Genomic DNA, 23,953 nt, shown 5'->3' with positions numbered 1-23,953 from the left:
CCCCCAAAACCGACACTTTGAAGCATCCACTACGAAAAATGATAACAGTACAATGACTCGGAGAGATTCATTAATAAAAGGTCTCACCAGCAGTCTTGGCTGTTAGTTACTAATTAGAATGTCAAGCTATAACTATTGCGCGGAATTGATGAGATCGAGTCTCTAATGTTGTACTCATGCTTTTTCATATGATAGGTGGACTTGCACCACATGAAGGGATGGCTAAAAAGCAAATCTCCATTTTGGTTGTTTAGATCAGATCAAGAGAAGAAAGAGAAACTCCGATTACAAACAGCAAAGCTACATGCTGTACTTTCTCTCACACAACTTGCTTCAGGTATTGCTGGCTTTGCCAGCAATAGCAGCTCAGAAATACGAGACTCGCACCATATCAATTATGAGAGGGAAGGGAAATGGAGCCACCATATGGGTAATGTAGTTGCTTCAGCAGCTGCTCTGATGACTACGGTATGTGCTGAGGCAGCGGAATCTCTCGGAGCAGGAAGAGCTCAGGTTGCATCTGCCGTCAATTCTGGCCTGGCCATCCAAACTCCAATGGATATGATTGCAGTCACAGCAACAGCAGCCACATGTAATACTTCACACATATTTCTGTTTTTTTTGTGTGTTACATTAGCGTTCGTTCTAAATGATGGAAGCTTAATGTTTGTTTACTAGGTTTACGAGGAGCTGCAATTCTTAAATCGAGAGCCATAGAGGATTCCTCTCCTAGGATCCCAGAGATGCTCACTGCAGGCGCCCGAATATGGATAATAATGCCCTCAGGTAAGAATCAAATCTCCTGAAAATTTTCTTATAGGAGATGCAGATAGGTGATTTAGCACTTGAGCCGAGGGTCTTTCAGAAACACAAACTCTCTACCTCTACGAGGTAGGGGGTAAGGTCTGCGTATTGTGGGACTACACCGCCTAAATATGTTTTGTTTATTACATCACAGGACATAAAGAGGACAAATGGGTGACCCTACACTTGAAGCAAAACCAACTGATACTGAGCCTCAAAAGGAAGTACTTTGGAACTCTAAGAGCTTCAAAAGAATGTAATTTTCTATTCAGTTTCTATTTATTGCCTCAAAACTTGATGCTTCTCTCCTTTTTAGGCATTATTATTAAAAAAACTCATAATATTAAAAAAACTTACTGTTGTCCAGACAAGCTGATCAACATCATAAAAGAATGTTTGGAGGCTCAAGACAAGTACTTTGTTAGCTTGAGGACGAACAATGGAATCATCAAGCTTCTTTTCGAAGATGAAATGCAATCAAGCATCTGGATATCTACCATTTCAGGTGTCTTAAAGAAGCAAAGATCCTCTTGAGAAAGAGGTCTGATATATTGTACAAAAATGTTATGTCATACAGACAAAACCAAGAATGTATCCAAAAGAATGCATGCTACATATTTCTCATCAAACATAATTCTAATGGATACTTTCCAGAGACAGAACCAAGATTTGAACTTTATGCGTTCTAAATTTAAAAATATATAGTGACATCATGTGTTAGTAACTGATCCGTTCTAATTTAATTTTTGTACATATTTAATGAATTTCTTAATACTAAAGTTATTAGATTTGGCCCAACTATGTCTAGTTCCACCCCTGCATACTTGTTGCCTCTTCCTATCACATAATTTAAAGCTCAAGTAGCCTTTTAATTTTACTGCATACAACAACAAAGATCGATTGGCTAAATAGTTAGAGATGAGATACTCAATAAACCCCTTCAGGTAGGGGTGATTTCTTTTTATTATTCGATTACATACGTGAAATTTGTTGTAATTGATATACGTCTAACTTTATTTTTTAGGTGGAAAGATTTGCGGTTTAATAATTAGTATATATCTTTGGCAGTATGGCTACTTCTAACATTTCATTATCGGTATTTCATATATACAGCATTCGAGCAATTTGAGTTAATTATATCTGTAACTATCTATAGAGTATTTTTCACAAAATTGAAAATTATTCATACACGTCAAAGGTGGTCAGGCAGACCCACATGGTACCGTGAAGGTCTAAGAAAGAATCATATTAATTGTGCACTCTCATAATCAAAACTCGTCTTGGTGCACTAAAAGCCCTGAGTGGTGCCCTATATCTTCAAATCTAGATTTCGCCTCACCTCTGCTAAACATTGATGCTATTCATGAATCGAAATCAAGTACTAACATTATTCATAAACGTTGACGTTTTCTATGATTTACGGTATAAATTTTATTAGATTAAAAAAAGGTCCGGTTTTTGTCACTGAGTAGTTGTTTTATATTAGAATTAGTAGATCGATGACATAATTAATTTCCTAATACAAAGCAATAATACAGTGGAGTCCATCCAAAACAATGGTCATTATATGTTTTTTCAAATAATACTTTTTCTTAATTTCCCAAAAGAATCGCACTGAAAACTATTCGTCCGCTGTACCACCTTGCACTTGCTTATAACTACTAAAGACAATTACACCCAATAAACCTTAATTCCCAATAGACAAATGCAAATAATCAATGAACTATTAAGAACAACTCTAGCTTGTTGTCACAAGTTTCAAAAAATTGTGTCAAGTCAAACTACGTCACATAAATTGAAACAGATGAAATATTTGTGTTCAAGTCAATTATTGGAGCTCAAATAAAAATATAAAAAAATCCTGACAAGATCTAAGATTTCAAACCAATAGATGAGAAGACATACCAATCTCTGTGTAGAGAAAAATGTATATATTCAACTTTACAAATATAATAGATATTCAGCTGTCAATTCAAATAAATGGGAATGATATTTTTACTTATTAATGTATATTTCTATGTTGTCTAAAGATTATTGTATCTTAGTATTATCTCGTATTTGTATATGCTAGGCCATTGATACCATGCACTTGAAAACATGTTCAAGCGAAGTCTGAATTAAGTAAAATATACGCAAACCTTATTCTTATCTCCGTTGGATAAAGAGGTTGTTTCCGATAAACCTTACCCAAGTGATGTTATTGGATCAAAATAATACTCTCAATCCACACTAATATATTTAATCTTCTAATATATTTGTAATCATGTTCATCAAAAGCAAGTGAAACCAATTATATTATACTTCATAGAATATACCGCAGAATAACGAATATATAGCACATGACGCATAACTATGGGAACTAGCTTCTTGGATTCCTCGGCTACATGAGAGGCTTGGTCCAATGACTCAATCTTAAAGAAAATTGAAAATATTATAACTGAATAATCCTCAGACTTTGACAAAAAAATAAACAAACTTGCTTAGACTAAACTCTTTTGTCGATAATCTCATGCCTGTTAATGGAATATTGATTAATATGTAACTGATCCAACACTACTTGACAACAACTCATACTAATTAATCTGTGTTTATACCATAATATATAAGGTTAGACAACATGATCGATTACTATATTTGTATATTATTTCCTTAGGTATATCCCAGCATATATTCCTCGTGGACGTTATTAACTACATGTTTGTATTCAATATATGTTAAAACACATGCATATAAATAGAGCAAGTACGTGTGCATGAAAGCAACAGAAAGAAAGATGGCTCAAGTTAGAGAAGCCATTGATGACCACGATGAGCAGAGAGAAAAAGCTGAGGACGCGGATGATGCAACTAAGAAGGCAACGTCTGAGACTTTGCCATTTCACAAACTACTGAGTGAAGCAGATGCACTTGACTGGACACTCATGGCTTTGGGGACATTGGGTTCCATTGTCCATGGACTTGCCCAACCTGTTGGATATTATCTGCTAGGCAAAGCCCTTGATGCATTTGGAAACAATATTGATGACACAGCAGCTATGGTTAGAGCACTCAAAAAGGTATAACTAACTTTACTGGTACATCCAAAATCATGAAGTAGGCGTTCGGACAATATTTGAAGTTAAAAGTTGAAACAAAAGTATTTGGAAGTGTAATACATATTCACTTGGAGAAGGGTCTTAACTCAGCTGTTTTGCTTACACTTAATTTCAGGTCGTCCCATATGTCTGGTATATGGCCTTCGCAACATTTCCTGCTGGAGTGCTAGGTAACTACCTTACTACTATCATACTAAAGTTTCAATAAACAAGACTCAAAATATCACTGATTTGGAACAGTAGAAACTCAACTCCATAAATTTTGAACTTAAAAAGTGCTAATGTGGAATATGCAGAGATAGGATGCTGGATGTACGCTAGTCAAAGACAAGTAGCACGTTTGAGACTGAAATTTCTAAGTGCAGTGCTAAGACAGGATATTGGGGCATTTGATACAGAGTTAACTACTGGCAAAGTACTTACTGGCATAAGCAGCCACATGTCACTCATACAGGACACCATCGGAGAGAAGGTACATAAGCTCATCCCTGTAAACATTATTGTTAGCTTCAAAGCATTTACCAAAAATTTGAGTTAAGAAACATCTTTACAAAGAGAAGAATATTGGAAATGAAAGGTAGCAGGAGTGAGTAAACAACCTAAACTCTAAAGTGCTTATAAGGCGTAAAACAAACTTTTGGCTAATTTGAGCTTATAAACGTGAATAAATAACTACTCGAGCACCCTCATAATCAGTAGCTTTAACAACTCAAGAAGCCCTCCCTTCCCCAAATGAGATACAGTTAATTCTCAAAGATGCTTCCTCGTACCTGCACCAGTTGCCTGTCATACAAAATCGAGTTCAAAGACTGTTCAATAGTAGGTGGAAAATTTGATTAACAAAAAAAAACACTTGTAACATCGTGCACATCCAGAAGTTCATAAATATCTAATTTACAATCTAATATCCATTTATACCTAACATTTCTTCTTTTCACGTGACAGTTGGGACATTTTCTATCATGCATTGCAACGTTTGGTTCTGGAGTCTTAATTGCATTTGTATCCTGCTGGGAAGTGTCTCTCCTATCCTTAATAGTTGTCCCACTGATAATGTTAACTGGCGCCAGTTACACAAAGAGAATGAGTGAGATTTCAAATATAAAAATGGCATACCTGTCAGAGGCCACATCAATGGTAGAAGAGGTGACAAGTTATAGCAATTTCTTCAATAGCAATTTCATGTTATAGCATAGTCTGATTGCCAATCTTATTTTGCAATATCAAATAACAATTTATTCATATTGAGTATCTGATGCTCTATGACAGACGATCTCCCAGATCAGAACTGTATTTGCTTTTGTTGGAGAAAATTTATCAATCAAATCCTTCTCAGATTGCATAGAGAGACAAATGAAGATAAGCAAGAAAGAAGCATTTATAAAAGGTCTTGGAACAGGCACGTTCCAGACTATAACTTTCGCTTCGTGGTCTCTTATTGTATGGGTGGGAGCTGTTGTTGTAACAGCCAAGAGATCAACAGGAGGAGATGTCATAGCTGCAGTTATGAGTATTCTGTTTGGAGCAATGTAAGAGCAAAAACCTCATATTCTTCAACAGATTCTTCATTTTATGAAGAAACTCAAGTACCTTAAAAACAGCAACCAGATGAGTTTTTATTTTTCAAATTTCAGATCACTTACGTATGCTGCACCAGATATACAAATCTTCAATCAAGCAAAAGCAGCAGGAAAGGAAGTTTTCCAGATGATTGACAGAAAACCCACTATAGATGCCGACTCCGGAGGGATGACATTTGAAGTAATAGATGGCAATATCAACATACGGGATGTACACTTTGCTTATCCATCACGGCAGGAGAAGTTAGTTCTTCAAGGGTTTTCTTTGTCAATTCCAGCAGGAAAAGTAGTGGCACTTGTTGGAAGTAGCGGGTGTGGTAAAAGCACCATCATGTCACTACTAATGAGATTTTATGATCCCGTGAGAGGTTGGTCAAAAATTAATTATTAATCATTACTTTTAGTTGCCGAATTTGCAGAAGCATCTATAACAAAAGAAAGTTTCACATGTAAATGTCTAAAAGCTTCATAATGTTCATACTGCATCAATCAAATACAATAGGTAAATTACACAAAAATTGAAAAACTCACTCAGTATGAAAACCATCAGGTGAGATTCTCCTTGACAACCACAACATCAAAGATCTTGATTTGAAGTTTCTTAGGAGAAACATAGGAGTAGTTTCGCAGGAGCCATCTCTATTTGCTGGCAGCATCAAAGACAACATTAAGATGGGAAATGTTAACGCAAATGATCAACAGATTGAAAGAGCTGCCTTGTTGGCAAATGCACATTCTTTCATATCCCAGCTACCGGATCAATATCTAACAGAGGTCAGACCATTATCACTCATATACATGACCAACTGTTTCATTAGGCTAATTCTATAAAGAAAAAAAAAAAGATACATAACTGTCTACATAGTTTGTGGTATTCAGTTCCGTATATTTCCAATAGAATGAATGATTAGATTTTCTCTAGTAATGGAGTTATGGGCAGAATCAAGCTGGAAGGAACAGGAAAGTTGATAATAATACAACATACCCAGTGTAATCCCATAAGTAATCCCATAAGTGGGGTCTGTAGAGGATAGAATGAACGCGGACCTTACCTCTACCTTTGTGAGATAGAGAGGCTGTTTTCGATAGAGCCTCGGCGCAAAAGAAATTTAGCCAATGCAAGAAATTTAGGGGGAAAAAAAAAGAGATAACAAAATAAGTGCAGCTACGAATATTAATACACATTGAAGGAAAAGAAACTATGTGATACCTAAATCATATTACTAGAAGTAGTACGACACCCGATTACCTACTACCCATATACCCTAATTCTGAACCACTATACCTTCCCATCTAAAGGTCATGTACTCAGCAAGCTGAAGTTGTGGCATGTTTTATCTAATCACCTCCGTCAGTTCTTCTTCTGCCTACCTCTACCTCTCCTAACTCCTCCTACAGCCAACCACACACCTCCTCACTGTCAAAATTAATAGCAATAATAATTATACTCACTATCTAAGAAAGAAGGGTTTTCTGCTTCTCCACCACTGGAAACAAAAAGGAGACCAAAAGGCACATCACAGGATTGAGAACATCTGAGAAAAGAAAAAAGTGTGCACCTAGGAAGTCTCATGCCTTTACCTGATCCAAGGCAAAATGACTTGTCTGGAAAATCCTTTTCGAAACATTAAACATAAGAGAATGTTAAAGTAGAAGAATGCAAACACATTGCTTTCCTCCTCTCACAGTAGATATACTATTCAAGTGAACCAATATAATTCCATGAACACCAATTTCAGCTTGCAGCCTGTAGTATAATCATTTCCTCAAGAAAGCATTTGTTAAGATCACCTGAAAGTCTGTTGCTTATTCAGTTTGGCACAGAAGGACAATGAAAGAAGGCAAACAAGAACAGCAGGCTACTACATCCGGTACAAAAAGTACTAAGTGACATAAGATATGACAATTTGATAACAAATGAGGGCAACTCATGTAAGAAAGCCCCTAAAATAGTAAATTGAAAACTAAGAGCAGAATACAATTAATAATAAAAAACTAATTGCTGCTATAGGAAATCAAGAGCCAAATACCCTAAATTGAGGATTCTAAATTCTTCCGTCTCTAATAGCTAAAATACTTTACTGCTCCTCTGTCATCTCCAAGCATATGATAAGTCGAAAGGAAAGTAGTTGTAGCATGATCAAAGTACATCTGAAACTATGCCTTGATTCTTGTATAGCAAAGCTTCCATGAAAAAATTGAAGCATGTTGAGTTAGTTTTCTTGTTAAAATGTCCTACTCTAGGTAGGGCAAAGGGGTCTCCAACTATCAGGTGGACAAAAACAGAGAATTGCAATAGCAAGAGCAATTTTAAAAAATCCTCCTATTCTTTTGCTTGATGAGGCCACCAGTGCACTTGACACAGAGTCAGAGAAACAAGTTCAAGAAGCACTGGAGACAGCAGCACAAGGCAGAACAGTCATCTTAATTGCACACAGAATGTCAACTATTGTAAATGCAGACATGATAGCTATTGTTGAGGATGGGAAAATTGTGGAAACAGGAACACATAATAACCTCTTAGATACAAGTATATTCTACAACAGGCTATTTAGCATGCAGAGCATCACGCAAGATTGTCAAACTAGGTCAGATTAAACTCAATACCATATTCATCATTACAATCAGACTGGTTAATTGATAATGAAATGCATTTAATTGATAGGTTGGAGGCTACAAATAGAAAAGTTCTTTCCATACAAGAGGATTCATCTCAGGACCATACGCAACCTGATGAGCCCAATGAAAGCAAAAGAGAGCTTAAGGAACTTCCTGAGAAGGAGCAGATCCGAAGAAAAGAGAGACACATATTTTTCAGAATCTGGTTTGCCTTGAATGAGAAAGAGATCATAAAGACTACTATTGGCTCCTTAGCAGCAGCTTTTGCAGGCATCTCTAAACCTGTTTTTGGGTTCTTCATCATTACAATAGGAGTGGCATATTATCATCCTGATTCAAAGGAGAAAGTAGCTCTGTATTCAGCAATATTTGCTTCAATTGGAGTGGTTTCTTTGTTTGCCCACACTTTGCAGCACTACTTATTTGGAGTAATTGGAGAAAAGGCCATGACAAATCTAAGGCAAGCTTTGTACACAGGTATCCTACTTATACATTCCTGGAAGATCAGATCCATCAATCTATGTTTCTTTTTTCTTCCATGTTCTCTTTTCTCGATGCATATTTAACATTCAATTTTGTCCCCTATATAAAAGTTGATGCTTATCACATTTCAAAAACTGTTTGCAGCCACACTACGAAATGAATTAGCTTGGTTTGAAAAGCCCGAAAATAGTATTGGATCACTTACATCAAAGATAGCCAGTGACACATCCACAGTGAAGATCATAATATCTGACCGCATGTCCGTCATTGTCCAGTGCATTTCGTCCATATTGATTGCAACAACTGTCAGCATGAAAGTTAATTGGAGAATGGGTCTGGTAGCCTGGGCGGTGATGCCATGCCACTTCATCGGTGGCCTCATTCAAGCAAAGTCAGCTAAAGGATTTTCTGGTGATAGTAGTCTAGCACATTCCGAACTTGTTGCCCTAACTTCTGAATCTGCCACTAATATAAAAACTGTTGCATCTTTTTGCCACGAAGAACAGATACTTCAGAAGGCCAAACTGTCCTTAAAGCGACCACTTAGGAAAGGCAAGTCAGAAAGCATAAAATTTGGAATTATTCAAGGCATCTCTCTCTGCCTATGGAACATAGCTCATGCAGTTGCCTTATGGTACACAACAATTCTTGTCGACAGGAATCAAGCCAGCTTTGAGAATGGGATAAGGGCATACCAGATATTTTCCCTCACTGTACCCTCAATTACAGAACTATGGACACTGATACCCACTGTAATATCAGCCATAGAAGTACTAAAACCTGTATTCCAAATCCTCGACCGTAGTACAGAAATTGTACCAGACATGCCAGATATTTCCAAACCCGAAACCATCAAAGGAGAAATTGAGTTCCTAAATGTCCAATTTTGTTACCCATCAAGACGGGAAGTAACAGTTCTCAACAATTTCAGTCTACAAATTGAAGCCGGATTAAAGGTGGCACTTGTTGGGGAAAGTGGAGCTGGAAAATCTTCAATTGTAGCATTGTTACTGAGATTCTATGATACGAATGAGGGAAAAGTTCTGATTGATGGCAAGGATATAAGAGATTACAACCTTAGAAAGTTGAGGGCACAGATTGGATTGGTACAGCAGGAGCCACTCCTGTTTAGCTGCTCAATTAGAGAAAATATCTGCTATGGGAGTGAAAGAGCATCAGAAGCTGAGATAGTGGAGGTATCAAGGTCAGCAAACATACACGAGTTTATAAGTAACTTACCTGATGGATACGACACTCTTGTTGGGGAGAAGGGTTCTCAACTTTCTGGAGGGCAAAAGCAGCGAGTAGCAATAGCAAGGGCCTTGCTCAAAAAACCCAGAATAATGTTGTTGGATGAAGCAACAAGTGCCTTAGATACCGAGTCTGAAAGGGCAGTGGTGAGTGCACTGGAATCAATGAAACTAAACAGCTCCGGGATCACAAAAGTGACACAGATCACAGTTGCTCACAGGCTTTCCACAGTAATAAATTCAGATACAATTGTTGTTATGGACAAAGGTAAGATTGTGGAAAAGGGCAGCCACTCAAACCTGATGGCAGAACCAGATGGTGTTTATTCAAGATTTGTAAGGCTCCAAAGTATGGAGAAAAAGAATTGATGTACGCTGATAATTGCATCAAAGGTAAGAGTTAGGATTCACCCTCATGTAAACTATTAATTTGTTGGTCATAACACTGTTGCATTTGGTGAAGAAAAAAAACCAGACAGGGCCAGTATGGGATTGATAGGTGTTGAATTATTTAATTAGCTTCAAATAGAACCACTGTGATCAAAGCAAAAGCGCAAAAAGGCTCAGCCTGCTGGGGCTTTAAGCTCAAAACACAAATAAAGCATGGGCTTTAATGGAAAAAAAAAACACAACGGGAGGAAAAAATACAAATATCTATGTTTAGTCTAAGATTAAAATATATGAACAAAGAAATTGAACAAAAATTACAATAAAGTGAAATATCACTTGTTTAGTGTCACTCTTCTGAAGAGGCTCATTAGGCTCATTGGCAAGGAATAGTATGTATTAGAACCTTGATGAGGACACCGAAGTGCACATTAAGCGAGGCGAAGCGCTCAACACATTTTGCTTGGCTGCAGGGATTAAGCGTCTCTGACAACACTAAATAGAACTTTCCTAGGTGAATTAGGACTTTTCCTATATTTATTTTGTTAGGACTCTTGCTATTCAACCAGTGAGTTAACTCATTCTGTACCCCCTCTATCTGAGAGCAGGTTAAATTTCCCTTAACGGAGGAGATCGGGAACTCTCTGATGAGTTCCAATGTCTGCAATTCCCTTCAATGTATTGCCAAAATTCAGCAATCATAGCCAAGTCAAGGAACAAAACAAGGTCAAACCTGTGTTTTAGGCCTGACTTTCCCGTTAATAGTCCATTGACTGATCCAGTACTAGGGACATTAACACACCTCCAACTCCCAAATCTTTTTCTCATTTTAATAGATACAGGAGCTTAGTGTCACCGTAGCTAATATTTGCAGAAAATATATGGTAAAACAGTTGACCTATATTTCATCACCAAAATGACTGTACACAGAATTGATACATGCAAGCTAAGAGCACCCCTTTAAAATATCTGTATGAAATTCTAGTTGGATATTGTACATCCTTTAGATTTTAGGACTAAGCTTCAACACGGATGCTGTGTAGATTCTTTAGGCTCTCAATCTCCTCCCCAGAAGCAATTCCAGGATCAAGAAAACACAACTGCAAGATAAATAAAATGTTATTGACAACACAAAACAGGAAAAACAATTAAATGTTAGACGGTTGAAATACAATATAACCTGATATAATGGCTTCTTCAGAGTGTGGACACCTCTTTTTATTAGCTTTTGCCAACCGAAGTTTCCTTTAAGAGATTTTGCCAAGGATTCTGTTGTCTGAGACAAGGTATGGTGGAACTTCTGGTAAGTAATCTAGAGATATTATACATGATATACCCTAAAAGTAACATAACCCTGTAGCTGATAATATGCAATTTGATACTTTGATAAAACTTATGAGTAAAAATAACGATAAAAATCAGAAGTCATTAATAGCTTTTTCCCCAACTTGAAAGGGCATTAATCGCTTTGAAAGGAACAGCATTGTCAGATTTCTTTTCAACATCTCAACAAGAATATTGAGGGAGGAGAAACAAAATATTTTACTAACTACAGTGACTATCCCATACATCAGCCATCCAACCATAAGTGATGAAAACTAACGAAAAAGGAAACAGATTGTACCAAGTTGATGGAGATCCTTTTATAAGTGTGCACATTTGCAGCACAACTCTATTAAAGGTGAGCAGCACGCACAATCACAAATCTCTCATATGTGCTTTTCTAGACCACATATTTTTAGATGGACTGGTAATGTAAGAATACCCTAAACAATATATTTACTGCAAGAGTCTAAAATTCTTTACAGTCTTAGTCCTGGAACCAATTATACATAAGCAGGTTAAACAACGAAAGCCAATTGCCAATAACGGAACTTATGGAGCATAAGGCAAGTTTCCAAATCCTCACCCACCATCTAACATATTATGCTTTTACATCTTCAGTTCAAAAAAGAAAATCATTACGACCATTTAACTACGGAAAGGGAGACAATGGATTTCACATACACTTTTCAAGGAATAATACAAATACGGCCATCAGAGATGACTCAAAACACCTTTAAAGAAATATGACAATATAGGGAAGCCATAAAGACCAAAGCAATAATAGAACCTCGAGGACAAGACTTGCTTATGATTGAAATGTGCAAATACTTACATGACCTGGATCTAAGATCAATAGATTGTACTGCATCGGTCCATTTCTCTGGCATTTCATTTGAATCCCAACAATGGTTCTTGAATGGCCATCATGCTGGAAGTACAAAGGCCTGTTTCAACAAAGCTTATAAGAGACCCCATCACCAAAAAGAGAATGATGATGAAAGAAGAGATCGGTAACCAAGAAAATTTATGGACAAGTAAAGATTATCACATACATCCAAGTTAATAAAGGAAATACAGCCACTGACTAAATTCACTTACGCTTTTTGACTGACTAGGATACCATGATTGCCGGATATCCTGGATTTATTGTCAGCGAAGTAATTCCACACCCAATCAATGAGTGCCTGCTGGACCTTAGGCTTAGCCTTTACATCATACGAAATCGGAACAGCCTTGGATACAACATTTTTCCCTTTGGACAGATATCTATCCATGGGTCCATAAACCTGAGGTGCCATGTTGCCCACACATTTACCAACTTCACTTGACCTAATGTCTATCTCCCGGCTTACAAAGTCCACTATCCTGGCACGAAGGCCAAATGAACGGAAGAGCGTAGCACACTCTGTAGTTCCAATCCAATTTCTTTTGCCATAAATTGCTTGATCAAAATCTTCTGAGCCCTGTTTATCAAAGCCTCTTTTCCAAGCAATTTCAAGCCATCTTTGGAGTGAAGGGATGTCAGGTACAAACCCAGAACCTCCATACAAGACCTCCCTTGCTTCTTGCCGTTGCTTAAGCAAGTGAGAACTAAGCATCTGGATATTACGCCAGCCACAACCCCACCCAAAATCCTCCGAATGGCTGCTTTGGAAATGATCAACATTACCACACAAAATAGTGGTGGTTTTTTCAGTCTCCAACTCTAAACAGTTCTTCAACAAATCCATCAACCCTTGTCCAATCTGAGGTTGGGTTTCATTACTGTGCACACTAGATAAAATCCTTGCTTTTTCATCAATATCTTTCCCTCCAGGATTGCAATTTTTGGCCTCAGACTTCAAAAAACTACTCTCCCGATCCTTTCGAGAACTAGTTTCACACTGCATGTCATCATCAACCTGATAATCAGGTAAACAAGGCTTTAGAAAATTAGAGCTAACAAAAACAAAGTCTACACCTTTTAAATATCTTTTATCACCCTCTATCCTTTTTCCAGTAACAAGTCATTTTTTTTAAGCAAGAATATACCAATTTAAAAAGCCCAAAATATTATAACTTGTTTGTTTCCAAAATTCTAATGATTTGCAGCCAAAAGAGTACCAATTTGACTCCAAAATTCTATGGAGGCAGGTTGATAATATCAGAATTGGTACTCTGGTATATTAAATCTCGGCGATTGATGAGATAATATAGAACAGAATAATTTACAAAGAGAAAAAAAAAGGAGTACCGGTATATAAGGTGGACTTGAAGGGGCACAGGCAAGGTCAAGAGCAATTTGTTGAGCCAATTCGAAGTCTTTGTCAATGTCTTCATCGTCGAAGTGACTGTTAGCGTGCCTGTATAAATCGCATCAATTTTAGAACTTTCTCGAAAGAAAAAAAAAATAGAAATTGAGATAGAACATAACAAAATCAATAAGAGTAGAGTCACCTTTCGAGTTCAAAGGTTAGAACTCTAAGATTACAGATAGGGCAAACTGAGAAATCGGCCATTATCGAGTTTCGTGAATAAGAAGGAATGTGGAGGGAAAACTCTTCTCTTTCCCAGTTTTCCTCTTTTTATAAACCCTATTATGGGGGCGACGTAGTTTTGAATTTTTTTGAAAAAAATAATTTGAATTTAATTTTAAGTAGTACTCCTAGACCCTAGTTCTAGTAATTATTTATACTACTCTTTAGACAATAAATTTTGATTTATTTTTCTTTTTATCTTTTCATAAAACTATGTCCGGTCAACATCGTCACATGTAAAAGGAGGGAGATATATGTCTTATCATGAAGGTTTGAAATCAAAGCCTTGAACTAACAAGGATTGTGGTGGAAAGGAGTTGATATTTTTAATCAAATATATCGTTTCGAGTCTTGTTAACGAGCACTTTCCTCATAAATTGGGCGTTACCTGATGTGAACTTGAATTAATTAGAGTTCCAATATGAATATCAAATATTGAGTAGGAAAAAAAAATCCAAGTCATGAAGTAGATCTTGCTAATTGTCTCTAATATACTTTTTTTTTTTTATGACAAAGGAAACTCGCAGCCGCTACCCTTTGGGTGCGCACAGGGTAAAATTCTCGCTCCTATGCAATAGCTCGCAAACCACATAGGAGAGGTAACCCGCACTAGGCAAGCCCGGTGCAACGAGCTCGACCCAAAAGCAAACCCATTGCTTTCGCTGGCAAGGGGTTTCGAACTTGAGACCTCCAACATGGAAGTCCCAATCTCAAACCTCTAATATACTTTTTAGTTCATTCCAAGATATTTCCAACAAAAAAAAAAAAACTCACTTATCTGATAACACGATAAAAACTATAGAAAAACACATTCAGCATGTGACATAACTAAAATGTGTATCTTTTGGTAAATCAAAAACCAAACCAAATCAAAGTGAATCTACAAATGATATTTACTATTTTGGCACACCTTTTTTTTCTTCCTATTTTCATTTTTACTTTTATTTTTAATAAATATGTCCCTATTTGTTAGTGCCAATTATTTTTGTTTAAAAGATTCAATTATTAATTTTATTGTTTGGTTGTTTTATAAATGTCAGTAGTTTACTTCTTATATTTTATTTTACAATATAAACCTAAAACGCTACCCTCGCTTGCTTCACTCTTTAAAACAAATGAAATTTCAATCTTATATGAATATCGAACACCAGGTGAAAAACCAAAAAAAAATAAAAATAGATTTCAGTCTTATTGATAGTTTAGCACCATCACATTCCCAAATTACCAATCGGTCTCTATTCTTTCTTTTGATTGCTTCTATTCTCAACTTACTCTTTTTTGTTCTTTTACCTCATCGAAGCCTAACTTATCCAGATTCGCATCAGTAGTGTCCAATACCTACACCGAAGCCTGACTAATCCAAATTCGCGCAGGTGGCAAGGCTCACTCATGTAGCTAATACTAGAGGATCAAATTAGATATTACAGTAAAAAAAAAAAATTGTTTACCAGAAACTTAATAGAGCATATTCTTTTAAGATTACTGCTACTTGTTTCTTCAAAACACAAATGTTTTCAAGTAGTGTCAAAAGCAGGTAATATATTGACTATCATACTTGCCATTTCCCATCATTTATGTACAGAATATGTTAGTCCTCACTCCTCTCACACAGTAAACACTCCTTAACGTTACTTAGCAACAAGTATATATGTACATCACGCAAAGTTCCCACCCTCACTGCTTGAGCGGGCCATGCTCTTGGGAAGTAAGATGTCTTTCAATTGTGTGTAAGCTTTAAGCTCCTCCAATGCATCAGATGCCTTCCTAGGAACATAGAACAGAGATGCAGTGCCAGTTTCTCCCTCTACTTCTCCCTTTATAGAATGTGCAGTATAACAAGTAGAATCTTGACGCAAAGGAGGAGCAGTTCTCAGCATGTGAACAAGGGCACCTACAGCAGCATCTTGAGATTTTCTGGTTGTTGCAGATACTTTACACGAGGCTTCTGAACACTTTCTGGGATCAAGGTTCTCTCTGCATAACAAGAACAGTAAACACTTGTTGAGTTGAAAATCTAAGAAAGAAAGAAATGAAGATACATGTCCACAACAAAGATTTGGTGGGATGAACATCTCAACCCTAACAGAATGCATTTAAGGCATGATAAAAATGGATCCAGGTCCTATCAAACTACTGAAAAAGGGATTTGAAACCCCAACTTGTACTGATTTTAAAGTACTCTACAATTCCTTAGCGCGAGTCAAACACAAGTTTTTAGCTCACCATTACTCATCTGACACCAAGACACACATATATATACCAATTGTTTACCGTTTTCAACTTCCTTAAATCTCACCTGCTAACCTTACTTCTATTTTCTGCCTTTTCAACTCCTAAAATTACTGCCTGAAGTTCCTTAATTTTTAGGGAGCCTATAACAAAACCAACCACAAAAAACAAAGTCGTTTTCTTTTCCCGAAAGAAACAGAGTGGGTTTTATCAGATGATTAAGGAAAACTTTATGCAAAAGGCAGCTTTCCTAGAAGGTCAAATTTTCCTTTGAGGACACTTGCTAAGAAAAGGAAATAAAAGTGCCAGGAAGGCAAATAGGATTTTCCTAATATCGTTCTTTTTTTGTTTTGTTTAATATAATAGAGTATGATTCCCAATACAGTCAGCTAAACAAAGTTTTCTTCCAAGCAAATCTTAGACTTTTACATATCAGATATGCCCTGAGGTGCATCAAGCACTAAATGCATATTGACAACACCAGCTCATATATAGCACAGCAGGCAAATAACAAGCATTATAAAACTTGAAAGGGCTAAATTAGAACTCATAGTAACCAAAAATCTCCCTTTCTTCCTAAAACCAACCACAAAAAACTTTTTCCTTAGATTTAGTTGATAGAAGGATGGAGTGGTTTCACTTAAAAGCTGTCAACGTTGTGAGGCCTCTAAACAAGACATAACTTTTTCCTGTTTCCTAGAAGTTTGGAGAGAAGGGAGCCAATGCTCAATGCAGACCTAGTTTCCAAAAATAAAGAAAAAATTCTACACAATACAACAAATAACCACAAACTAAAGCCTTAGCAGTAGCAAGGTTAAAAACAAGCTGCAGGCCAACTGAAAAAAATATGATTACAGTATGACGAGAGGCATCCAGATAAAGATTTGCAGACAACAAATCTGAAGAATTTTGCTTGAAAAAAAAAAGCACTTTCTCTTCTCTTTGAATACTATTTAAGCTTCTAATAAAAACATCCCCAATAATCATTTTTTTATGACTATATCTACATTTGAGATACTTAACTTGATATCATCAAGGAAATATGAAGTTCTAACAGGTCCCCACAAAGAAAATTCAATGAACTCAAACTAGTAACAAAATTATTGATTTTCATGTGTGCATGTCGTATGCATACTACAGTTGTGTGGCTTTGTTTGACAAGGAGCCACTCTTTCAGTAGATTTTACTGTTTCATTCAACTTCTTCCAATGAAATTTTCACTTACATCACACAAGAGACAACTAAAAAGTGCAAATCTAAAATTATGCAGGAAAATCCATAATAAGGTGCTTTTTCCCTACTTCGAAATTTACATGCATAAATAAACACCATTAAATTAAAAGCAGCACAGCACTTAAAAATCAAAACATAATCTAGAAATAGGTAATATATAAAGGGCAGATCAGAGACAAAAAGGCTAAAAGAAAGTGGACAACCTTTAAGGACAAAGTAAGGGGGAAAGCGGGCTAATATATAAGCTAACACAAGCTTCTTATCTCACGGAGAACAACTACAATTGTAATGTCAAGCAAAAATTGGATTGGACCTAAATTCACTGATGTTACAACCTTATTATCTATATCATCTTATTGCAATATCTTTCCATTGACTCATTAAGCGAAAAGAAGAAAAACCCATCTACTTGATAGACTTTTTGCATATTGGACCTAAAAGTTAAAAAAAAGAACTTCAGTTGAAAATTCATATGTATCCCTGAGAGTGATAGCTACACGGCCCCATTCAATAGGTCAAATGCTAACTTTCTCTTCAAAGTTTCATCAGAAGCTCAATTCTCAAAACTACCTAAAGTCCAGTTTCTTATGATGTCCAACCTGCTAGACAACAACTAAATGACCACACATATTTGGCTCCTATAAAACTAATTATCCTATGACAGAAAAACTTCAACAAAGATGAAACCAGAGAAATAGGGTTTGTAAGAAGATGAATACTTCTAAAGATACAGTACACTCTAGCAAAATTACCTGGCTCGGGAATCAGAAGTATCAACATCATCAACTATAAAAGGACAGGAAAAATCACAGTCATCCAAGTCATCCTGAAAAGATAATCTGCTGCTAGAACTTCTAGAAACTCCAACACGTGGTGAATCACTTGAAGAGAGCACACCTGAGAACCGCCCTGAATCGTCTCTAGCATCTGTAGACACCTGAAAAAGAAACACACAAACAAAAGTTAGAAGCTGGCTGAAGAAGGCTCAAGCAGATACCAGTTTTAAAATAAAAATATTAACCAGAAAATGCACACATTTAGTAAGAAATAGAAACTGCCCACCTTTTGTCCAGGATTAGTAGTCCCGGTATCTGACTCTGGAACCCTTAGCAAATCTATTTTCCTTAATGGCCTGATTCCAAAAGGGGATTCATGGGATGAAGAATCATGCTTTGTGCATCTAGGTGACATAGGTGGGAGATAATGCCTGTTTGGATCAGACAAATTAGGAGATATATGTCTGGAAGTTCTGCCTATCAATGGATGAGGGATACTGACAGGACCAGTTTCTGAATGCAAACGAGTCTGCACAAGATTTGCACCTGAGAGATATGTGGGTGGAGATGGTGATAATGAAAATGGAGGGGAAAGCTGGTCATCATCAAAACTAGTTGTTTTCTGGTGAGTCGAATATTTGTAGTTAGGTGGAATCCTCTGTCCATATACATCACTGACTGAAGTTGAAAACTCATATGGTGCATGGTACAAAGGTGGAGATCCTACATATGGCTGAGGTAAAGAAGGTGCCCTGAAGAGACCACTTGTCCAACTCTGTGGGCGCTGAACAGGTGCTGAACAAGAGGACTGTGTCCTTCTCAATGGAAACGAAGTATTATGAACACCCTTATCCGTTGAGTTCAAAGGGAATGACCTCAGAGGATCAGTGAGTGGACTACCAACATAATCTGTAATGATCTCAGGCGGAAAGGATGCAGAACTCTCCAGGTTGAAGTCCACCAGATTTTCACGATATGTCACAGATAAGGAAAGACGGCCTTGCTGGGCATCAACTGAAGTAAAAGTAAATTGCTTCATCATCTCCTCCTCTGCCCTTGAGAATGGCTCACTAAATGAAGATACCTTAAAATTAATATCAAAATAACAACTCTGACTTGACGAAGATAGTTTCTTGAAGGCCTTGAATGCAGGCAGGAGCTTCAACATTGAATAAACGGAACGGAGTAGTATAATAGACTTCTTGTACATTTTCTTGTAAGAGGAATCACCCATGTGAGGAACCATTGACCTCCGATTCTCACATTGCACGACCCACCTCTCTATAATGGTTTCTGTATATGCCCCTGCAAATGCTTTACCTGAATTGTGCTTCAATGAAGTACAATCTTTATCTTGAACGAGTATTATATCTATTATCATCGGCTCCCCGTGCAACAGATTCAAGTTTTCAAAAACCGCAGGACGATCTCCCAACACCATATTAAACCACTTGTCACTCCTCTTCACTTCTTCAAACCCACCATATGATCTTATCGAAGGAACCCTCAAGTTCAAAATAATATGCAAGCTTTTTAGAAGATATTGAGCAAGTATTTGCTCAAATCTTCCATATTCACCCTGTGGGTTACTCTGAAAATCCATTTTTTTTGTCTTTCAAACAGATGCCACCACTATCTTTTGGTCCTCAGCAATATACAACTTGGTCCAGTACATGATACCTTCCAAATAATGCATAAACAAAACAGATAACCAACTAGCGATTTGATCCTTCATGTGGGGCACTATTTAATTGAACAAACACCTGAAAACTCTACAAACATCAAAGGATATACAACTCCTCCAAAATAAAAATCTAACAGTGACCCATGTAATTTCGGATTAAGGCATAGTAGTTTTTGATGATATTCATCCATGTAAAAACATACACCGGCATAGAAAGAAACACTCAAAGGATCCAAAAAAGACAAAAACTTTATCCGATTTTATCAAATTAAAAAACAAAATCAACCCCACAAAAAACAAACAATCATAGATAAATATGGGAAATTGACACGTATAAGCAATAAAAATTGGAATTAAAATTAAAGTGAATTGACTAGAGCATGGATTTAACAAAAATAATATAACAGATGATGAAGTTGAGAAATATGGACTTACTTGTAAAGCAGCAGCAACGAAGAGAGAAACCCTCTAGTCGGAGATAATAAGAAGCAAACGAGAAAGAGAGAGATTCCGTATATCGCGGAGGCTGGCCCTGCCCTGCTATGGAGAGAAGAGAAGAAAGAGACCACATACATAAGGACTACTAATAGGAGTGAAATTTTCATATATTTTTTTTATTCAAACAATATCCAAAAAAAAAGATCATTCAAAGTTTGAAACAAAAAGTTTATTCCTATTATATGACCGGTTAATTAGATTAACTTAATATTTTATAATTATATATTTAGATAGTTAATTTTTATATGAAAAATATTACTCCATTCATTTTATTTTTTTAAATAGTTTGTTTAAAAAATAATACTATTGTTTTCCTATTTTTTTTCCAGTAAATCTTTAGTTCAAACTTTTCACATGACATATTTAAAACCACAATTAAAAATATTTGGATACATTTGACATATCTTTCGATCTTTTATTTAAGATATTAAGATTTTAAAAAAAAAAAATCTTAAACTCCTTATCAAATTAAAATAGGTTACACAAATTGAAATGGAATAACCGAGTAAGTATAGATTGTAATTTCCTCTTACTAATATATAATAAAATAAATAATTTTTAAAGTATTTGTAATTAAAGCTCACATAATCTAAACTTTGAGAAGTAAAAAAAAAGAGTGAAACAAAGAAAGTAATAATAGTAAAATTGAAGGGAAATTTAAAGTCGGAGATTTGTAGTTTCAAGGTACAGGCTAATAGGTTACAATTTAAATCCTCATACTATAGATTCAAATCCCCAAGAGTCAGTTTAATGTTCTCATATATTAATATAGTCTCAAAGACAAGTTTATTGTATGATGCTGATTTCATTTGGTTCAATATAACTTTTTTTTGGGGAGAGAACAATTAAATAATCTTGTTGAACTTTATTAATATTAATTAAACTTTAAATGACTTTTAAAATATTACTATATTTTAAATGATGCCTTCACAAACAACTACGAGATATCATTCTTAGAATATATTGGGTATAAAGAAAAAAATTGGAAAAATTACTGAAATACACAATATCAGTTTACATATTCTCACTATGTTCCTACTCTTTCATAACAAAATTCCCTACTTTTCCACCAAAGCAACTCTGCCGGATACATTATTGTTCAAGAACCCAAATCCACGTTTTCCATTCCCAAAATCTCGCCTTCAATCTCTCTCCATTATCAAATCAGTTATTAAATTCAAATCAATTTGAATTTCAAACGATTTCTATCTCTATGCAACCGTCTGCAAAGTTCAAAATAGGTAGTCTCATCTTCTTCATTTTGCTTTCGTATTTTTTTTTGTGTTTTCATCGTTTTGGCTCTTGCATTATGGATTATCTGTCTTTTAGTTTTGGGATTACCCAAATAGTAACACCTAACAATAATCGAATATGTGGTTTTGAAGATCCCAACTGGCAGAACTGAGATCTAAAAGGTTGCATGACCCGATAATAATGGCAAATCAAAGTTCTAAGAAGACAAAATCGAAAAAGAAAGTACATGCATCATCTAAAGCAAAGGATGCAAAAACACCAAAGAAAAGGGGTAGAAAGGTTGCCCCTCCCATATCTCGACTTACACTATCCATGGTATGTATTTTTTTTCATATATCATATTTAGAACTTTCTGTATTCACAAATGAAATATTTTTTTCAACCACTATCCCATCACTTCTGTATCACTCGTATCTAACATTACTTTTTCATATTCCTAAATGCCTTAACAAGATCAAAATATTCATTATGAATATTCACAAAATTGCGCAACAATTTTTTTGAATTGAGCTTTTGCAGTTTTTTCGAAGAACAGGGAGACTCAATTTGACAATTTGAAATTTGAATTTTCTAGTTCTGTTAGCATTTTGTGAATGATTGATTGTTAGAAGAAAGAAACATAGATTTGTGGGATTCAATTAGATTTTCTGTTTTTAATCCCTTATTTAGCGCAATAAACTAATAGCAAATGTGTCTAAATTAATGTATCCGTCCTCACAATTATGTATCTGAAAGATACTAAAATAAAGGGATTTATGTAATTTATTAAAGAATAGAGATATGACGTAATTTGTATATTATACTGTGTGGTTTGCATTTTCCATTTTCGTTGTCACAACTAGGGGGGAAATCAGTATATGGCCCAAGCCCAATCTAGGAAGATGTTAGTTTTAGAATTTAGCCCACAGATGTTGAAGATTACTATGAAACAATTGCGTGATTTTGGTTTTTTGAATTACAAGTGTGGATTTTTTCTTTTTTAAAAAAAAAACATTAATTATATGGTACGATATTAAAAGCTGTAATTCAATAATTTTGATTTAAATAAAATAATCATTATCATATCAAATTAATTCGATATGGTTCAATTTTGATATGATAATCATAATTTTTTTACTTTGGTTTGCATATACTCATATATATAATAAAGAATTATAATTTCGATTCTTCAAGAGACATCTCAATACATCATATTAACACCCTACAAATGTGAAGTATATTAAAAAAAAAGTGCAAGGCATGCAATTCCCTTCATTAGTTTATTAAACAAAGTGAACATCTCAATGAAGACATAGTAATTAAAGTTTGGAAAAATGGTCAAAAATACCTTCCAATTTTGATTTGTTAGTTGGCTATCCTCTTTAAGTTAAAATGAAGTTATTTTTATCCCTACCATTAATAAACTTATCATCCGTGCCCCTTTGTGGACGGATATCCCCAAATAAACCAAAATTGACCTGATTCTTAAAAAACGACTTATTCCCCATTTTAAACTCATGCCCCAACCCCTATAAGAACTCAAACCCAAAAATATTTAACCCATTTTTCTTACCCGTCGGCCACCATTTCTACAAACTTAAATTCTAACAATGGTGAATAAAGATAGTTACACTAGAATGATGAAAAAAGGAACATGGTGTAGGTGTGTGCGCACAAATGTTTCTGCTAAAAGAAATAGGGGTGTTTGGAGAAGAAAATCAAAGGGGAGGACGGGGTGTGCAGATGTTTCTACAAATAGGTAGGGTATTTGGGGAAGACAATACCGAGCGGGGAGGGGGGTTATGAATTTTTTTTATTGGTTTAATTTATTTTTTGTAATTATTTGGGTGAAATCCATATGTCATTGATTCTCTCCAACTATTTGCTTCTAGCTCCGACGACGATGGTTAGCTCCGAAAATGGCCCTAGCGGACCATCTACCACGATGCCTCTCTTCCTTTTTCTCTTTCTTCCATTAATAGTGTCATCATACTTGTCTAAAAGTGCTCAGATCTGATCAGTTTGTGTGTTTTAGGTGCTGCTTCGACAATATCTTTGAAGTCACGTCACGCCACATCTCCCTCTCTTCTTCCCTGTTAATGTTGAACCCGATCAACAAAATCATTCCTTCGGCAAAACTTTATTTTTTCTGATAAAATTTATTGAACGTTGTTTTCGTTTTATTTTTCTCCTATCCTGAAGTATTTCTTGGCTGCTGCAATGTTGGGGGGGGGGGTTCAA

General features: G+C 35.8%; 6 protein-coding genes across 8 annotated transcripts; 4 read left to right on the top strand and 2 right to left on the bottom strand.

Annotated features, from left to right (window-relative positions):
• The first annotated feature begins 128 nt into the window (after positions 1–128).
• Positions 129–1,338, top strand: LOC102579528 (uncharacterized). The gene is made up of 3 exons (XM_015308731.1): positions 129–592; positions 679–786; positions 959–1,338. The coding sequence occupies exons 1-3, from the start codon at positions 211–213 to the stop codon at positions 1,336–1,338; spliced, it is 870 nt and encodes a 289-aa protein (XP_015164217.1). The 5' UTR covers positions 129–210.
• Positions 1,339–3,134: 1,796 nt separating this feature from the next.
• On the top strand, positions 3,135–4,677 carry LOC107060654 (ABC transporter B family member 4-like). Its single transcript, XM_015308779.1, has one exon. The coding sequence runs from the start codon at positions 3,557–3,559 to the stop codon at positions 3,863–3,865; it is 309 nt and encodes a 102-aa protein (XP_015164265.1). The 5' UTR covers positions 3,135–3,556; the 3' UTR covers positions 3,866–4,677.
• On the top strand, positions 4,035–8,076 carry LOC107060631 (ABC transporter B family member 2-like). Its single transcript, XM_015308730.1, has 6 exons — positions 4,035–4,068; positions 4,195–4,370; positions 5,168–5,427; positions 5,533–5,846; positions 6,029–6,252; positions 7,723–8,076. The coding sequence occupies exons 1-6, from the start codon at positions 4,035–4,037 to the stop codon at positions 8,074–8,076; spliced, it is 1,362 nt and encodes a 453-aa protein (XP_015164216.1).
• LOC102599263 (ABC transporter B family member 14-like) lies at positions 4,818–9,733 on the top strand. Its single transcript, XM_015308780.1, has 3 exons — positions 4,818–8,574; positions 8,725–9,423; positions 9,657–9,733. The coding sequence occupies exons 1-3, from the start codon at positions 8,127–8,129 to the stop codon at positions 9,659–9,661; spliced, it is 1,152 nt and encodes a 383-aa protein (XP_015164266.1). The 5' UTR covers positions 4,818–8,126; the 3' UTR covers positions 9,662–9,733.
• Positions 9,430–14,152, bottom strand: LOC102598941 (zinc finger with UFM1-specific peptidase domain protein). 2 transcript variants are annotated; one of them, XM_015308777.1, is made up of 7 exons: positions 13,980–14,152; positions 13,777–13,885; positions 12,642–13,444; positions 12,376–12,487; positions 11,398–11,493; positions 9,820–11,317; positions 9,430–9,733 (listed from the first exon to the last, which is right to left on the bottom strand). In XM_015308777.1, exons 1-6 carry the CDS (start codon positions 14,039–14,041, stop codon positions 11,234–11,236), a joined length of 1,266 nt encoding a protein of 421 aa, XP_015164263.1. In that variant the 5' UTR covers positions 14,042–14,152; the 3' UTR covers positions 9,430–9,733; positions 9,820–11,233. The 2 variants fall into 2 exon arrangements, with proteins under 2 accessions (XP_015164263.1, XP_015164264.1); XM_015308778.1 differs by having other exon boundaries at positions 9,663–9,736.
• A 1,366-nt stretch (positions 14,153–15,518) lies between these two features.
• On the bottom strand, positions 15,519–20,566 carry LOC102578976 (autophagy-related protein 13a-like). 2 transcript variants are annotated; one of them, XM_006347260.2, is made up of 4 exons: positions 20,417–20,566; positions 18,584–20,069; positions 18,274–18,458; positions 15,519–16,033 (listed from the first exon to the last, which is right to left on the bottom strand). In XM_006347260.2, exons 2-4 carry the CDS (start codon positions 19,898–19,900, stop codon positions 15,715–15,717), a joined length of 1,821 nt encoding a protein of 606 aa, XP_006347322.1. In that variant the 5' UTR covers positions 19,901–20,069; positions 20,417–20,566; the 3' UTR covers positions 15,519–15,714. The 2 variants fall into 2 exon arrangements, with proteins under 2 accessions (XP_006347322.1, XP_006347321.1); XM_006347259.2 differs by having other exon boundaries at positions 18,584–20,060.
• Between the last annotated feature and the right edge of the window lie 3,387 nt (positions 20,567–23,953).

This window comes from Solanum tuberosum, unplaced genomic scaffold, assembly GCF_000226075.1.
Source record: "Solanum tuberosum cultivar DM 1-3 516 R44 unplaced genomic scaffold, SolTub_3.0 scf00087, whole genome shotgun sequence".
NCBI lineage: Eukaryota > Viridiplantae > Streptophyta > Magnoliopsida > Solanales > Solanaceae > Solanum > Solanum tuberosum.
This window is presented reverse-complemented; position numbering and strand designations above follow the sequence as displayed.

What these genes read in the sequence shown, in the direction of transcription:
- LOC102579528 (XM_015308731.1), top strand. Translation starts at nt 211, where the DNA reads ATGAAGGGATGGCTAAAAAGCAAATCTCCATTTTGGTTGTTTAGATCA. An exon ending in CACAGCAACAGCAGCCACAT is followed by an intron (nt 593 to 678) that starts GTAATACTTCAC and finishes TTTGTTTACTAG; the next exon opens with GTTTACGAGGAGCTGCAATT. An exon ending in ATGGATAATAATGCCCTCAG is followed by an intron (nt 787 to 958) that starts GTAAGAATCAAA and finishes ATTACATCACAG; the next exon opens with GACATAAAGAGGACAAATGG.
- LOC107060654 (XM_015308779.1), top strand. Translation starts at nt 3,557, where the DNA reads ATGAAAGCAACAGAAAGAAAGATGGCTCAAGTTAGAGAAGCCATTGAT.
- LOC107060631 (XM_015308730.1), top strand. Translation starts at nt 4,035, where the DNA reads ATGGCCTTCGCAACATTTCCTGCTGGAGTGCTAG. An exon ending in ATTTCCTGCTGGAGTGCTAG is followed by an intron (nt 4,069 to 4,194) that starts GTAACTACCTTA and finishes TGGAATATGCAG; the next exon opens with AGATAGGATGCTGGATGTAC. An exon ending in AGTATTCTGTTTGGAGCAAT is followed by an intron (nt 5,428 to 5,532) that starts GTAAGAGCAAAA and finishes TTCAAATTTCAG; the next exon opens with ATCACTTACGTATGCTGCAC.
- LOC102599263 (XM_015308780.1), top strand. Translation starts at nt 8,127, where the DNA reads ATGCATTTAATTGATAGGTTGGAGGCTACAAATAGAAAAGTTCTTTCC. An exon ending in AAGGCAAGCTTTGTACACAG is followed by an intron (nt 8,575 to 8,724) that starts GTATCCTACTTA and finishes AACTGTTTGCAG; the next exon opens with CCACACTACGAAATGAATTA.
- LOC102578976 (XM_006347260.2), bottom strand. Translation starts at nt 19,900, where the DNA reads ATGGATTTTCAGAGTAACCCACAGGGTGAATATGGAAGATTTGAGCAA. An exon ending in CTACTAATCCTGGACAAAAG is followed by an intron (nt 18,459 to 18,583) that starts GTGGGCAGTTTC and finishes TTTCTTTTTCAG; the next exon opens with GTGTCTACAGATGCTAGAGA. An exon ending in ACTTCTGATTCCCGAGCCAG is followed by an intron (nt 16,034 to 18,273) that starts GTAATTTTGCTA and finishes CTTGTTATGCAG; the next exon opens with AGAGAACCTTGATCCCAGAA.
- LOC102598941 (XM_015308777.1), bottom strand. Translation starts at nt 14,041, where the DNA reads ATGGCCGATTTCTCAGTTTGCCCTATCTGTAATCTTAGAGTTCTAACC. An exon ending in CTAACCTTTGAACTCGAAAG is followed by an intron (nt 13,886 to 13,979) that starts GTGACTCTACTC and finishes CGATTTATACAG; the next exon opens with GCACGCTAACAGTCACTTCG. An exon ending in ATCCTAGTCAGTCAAAAAGC is followed by an intron (nt 12,488 to 12,641) that starts GTAAGTGAATTT and finishes TTGTTGAAACAG; the next exon opens with GCCTTTGTACTTCCAGCATG.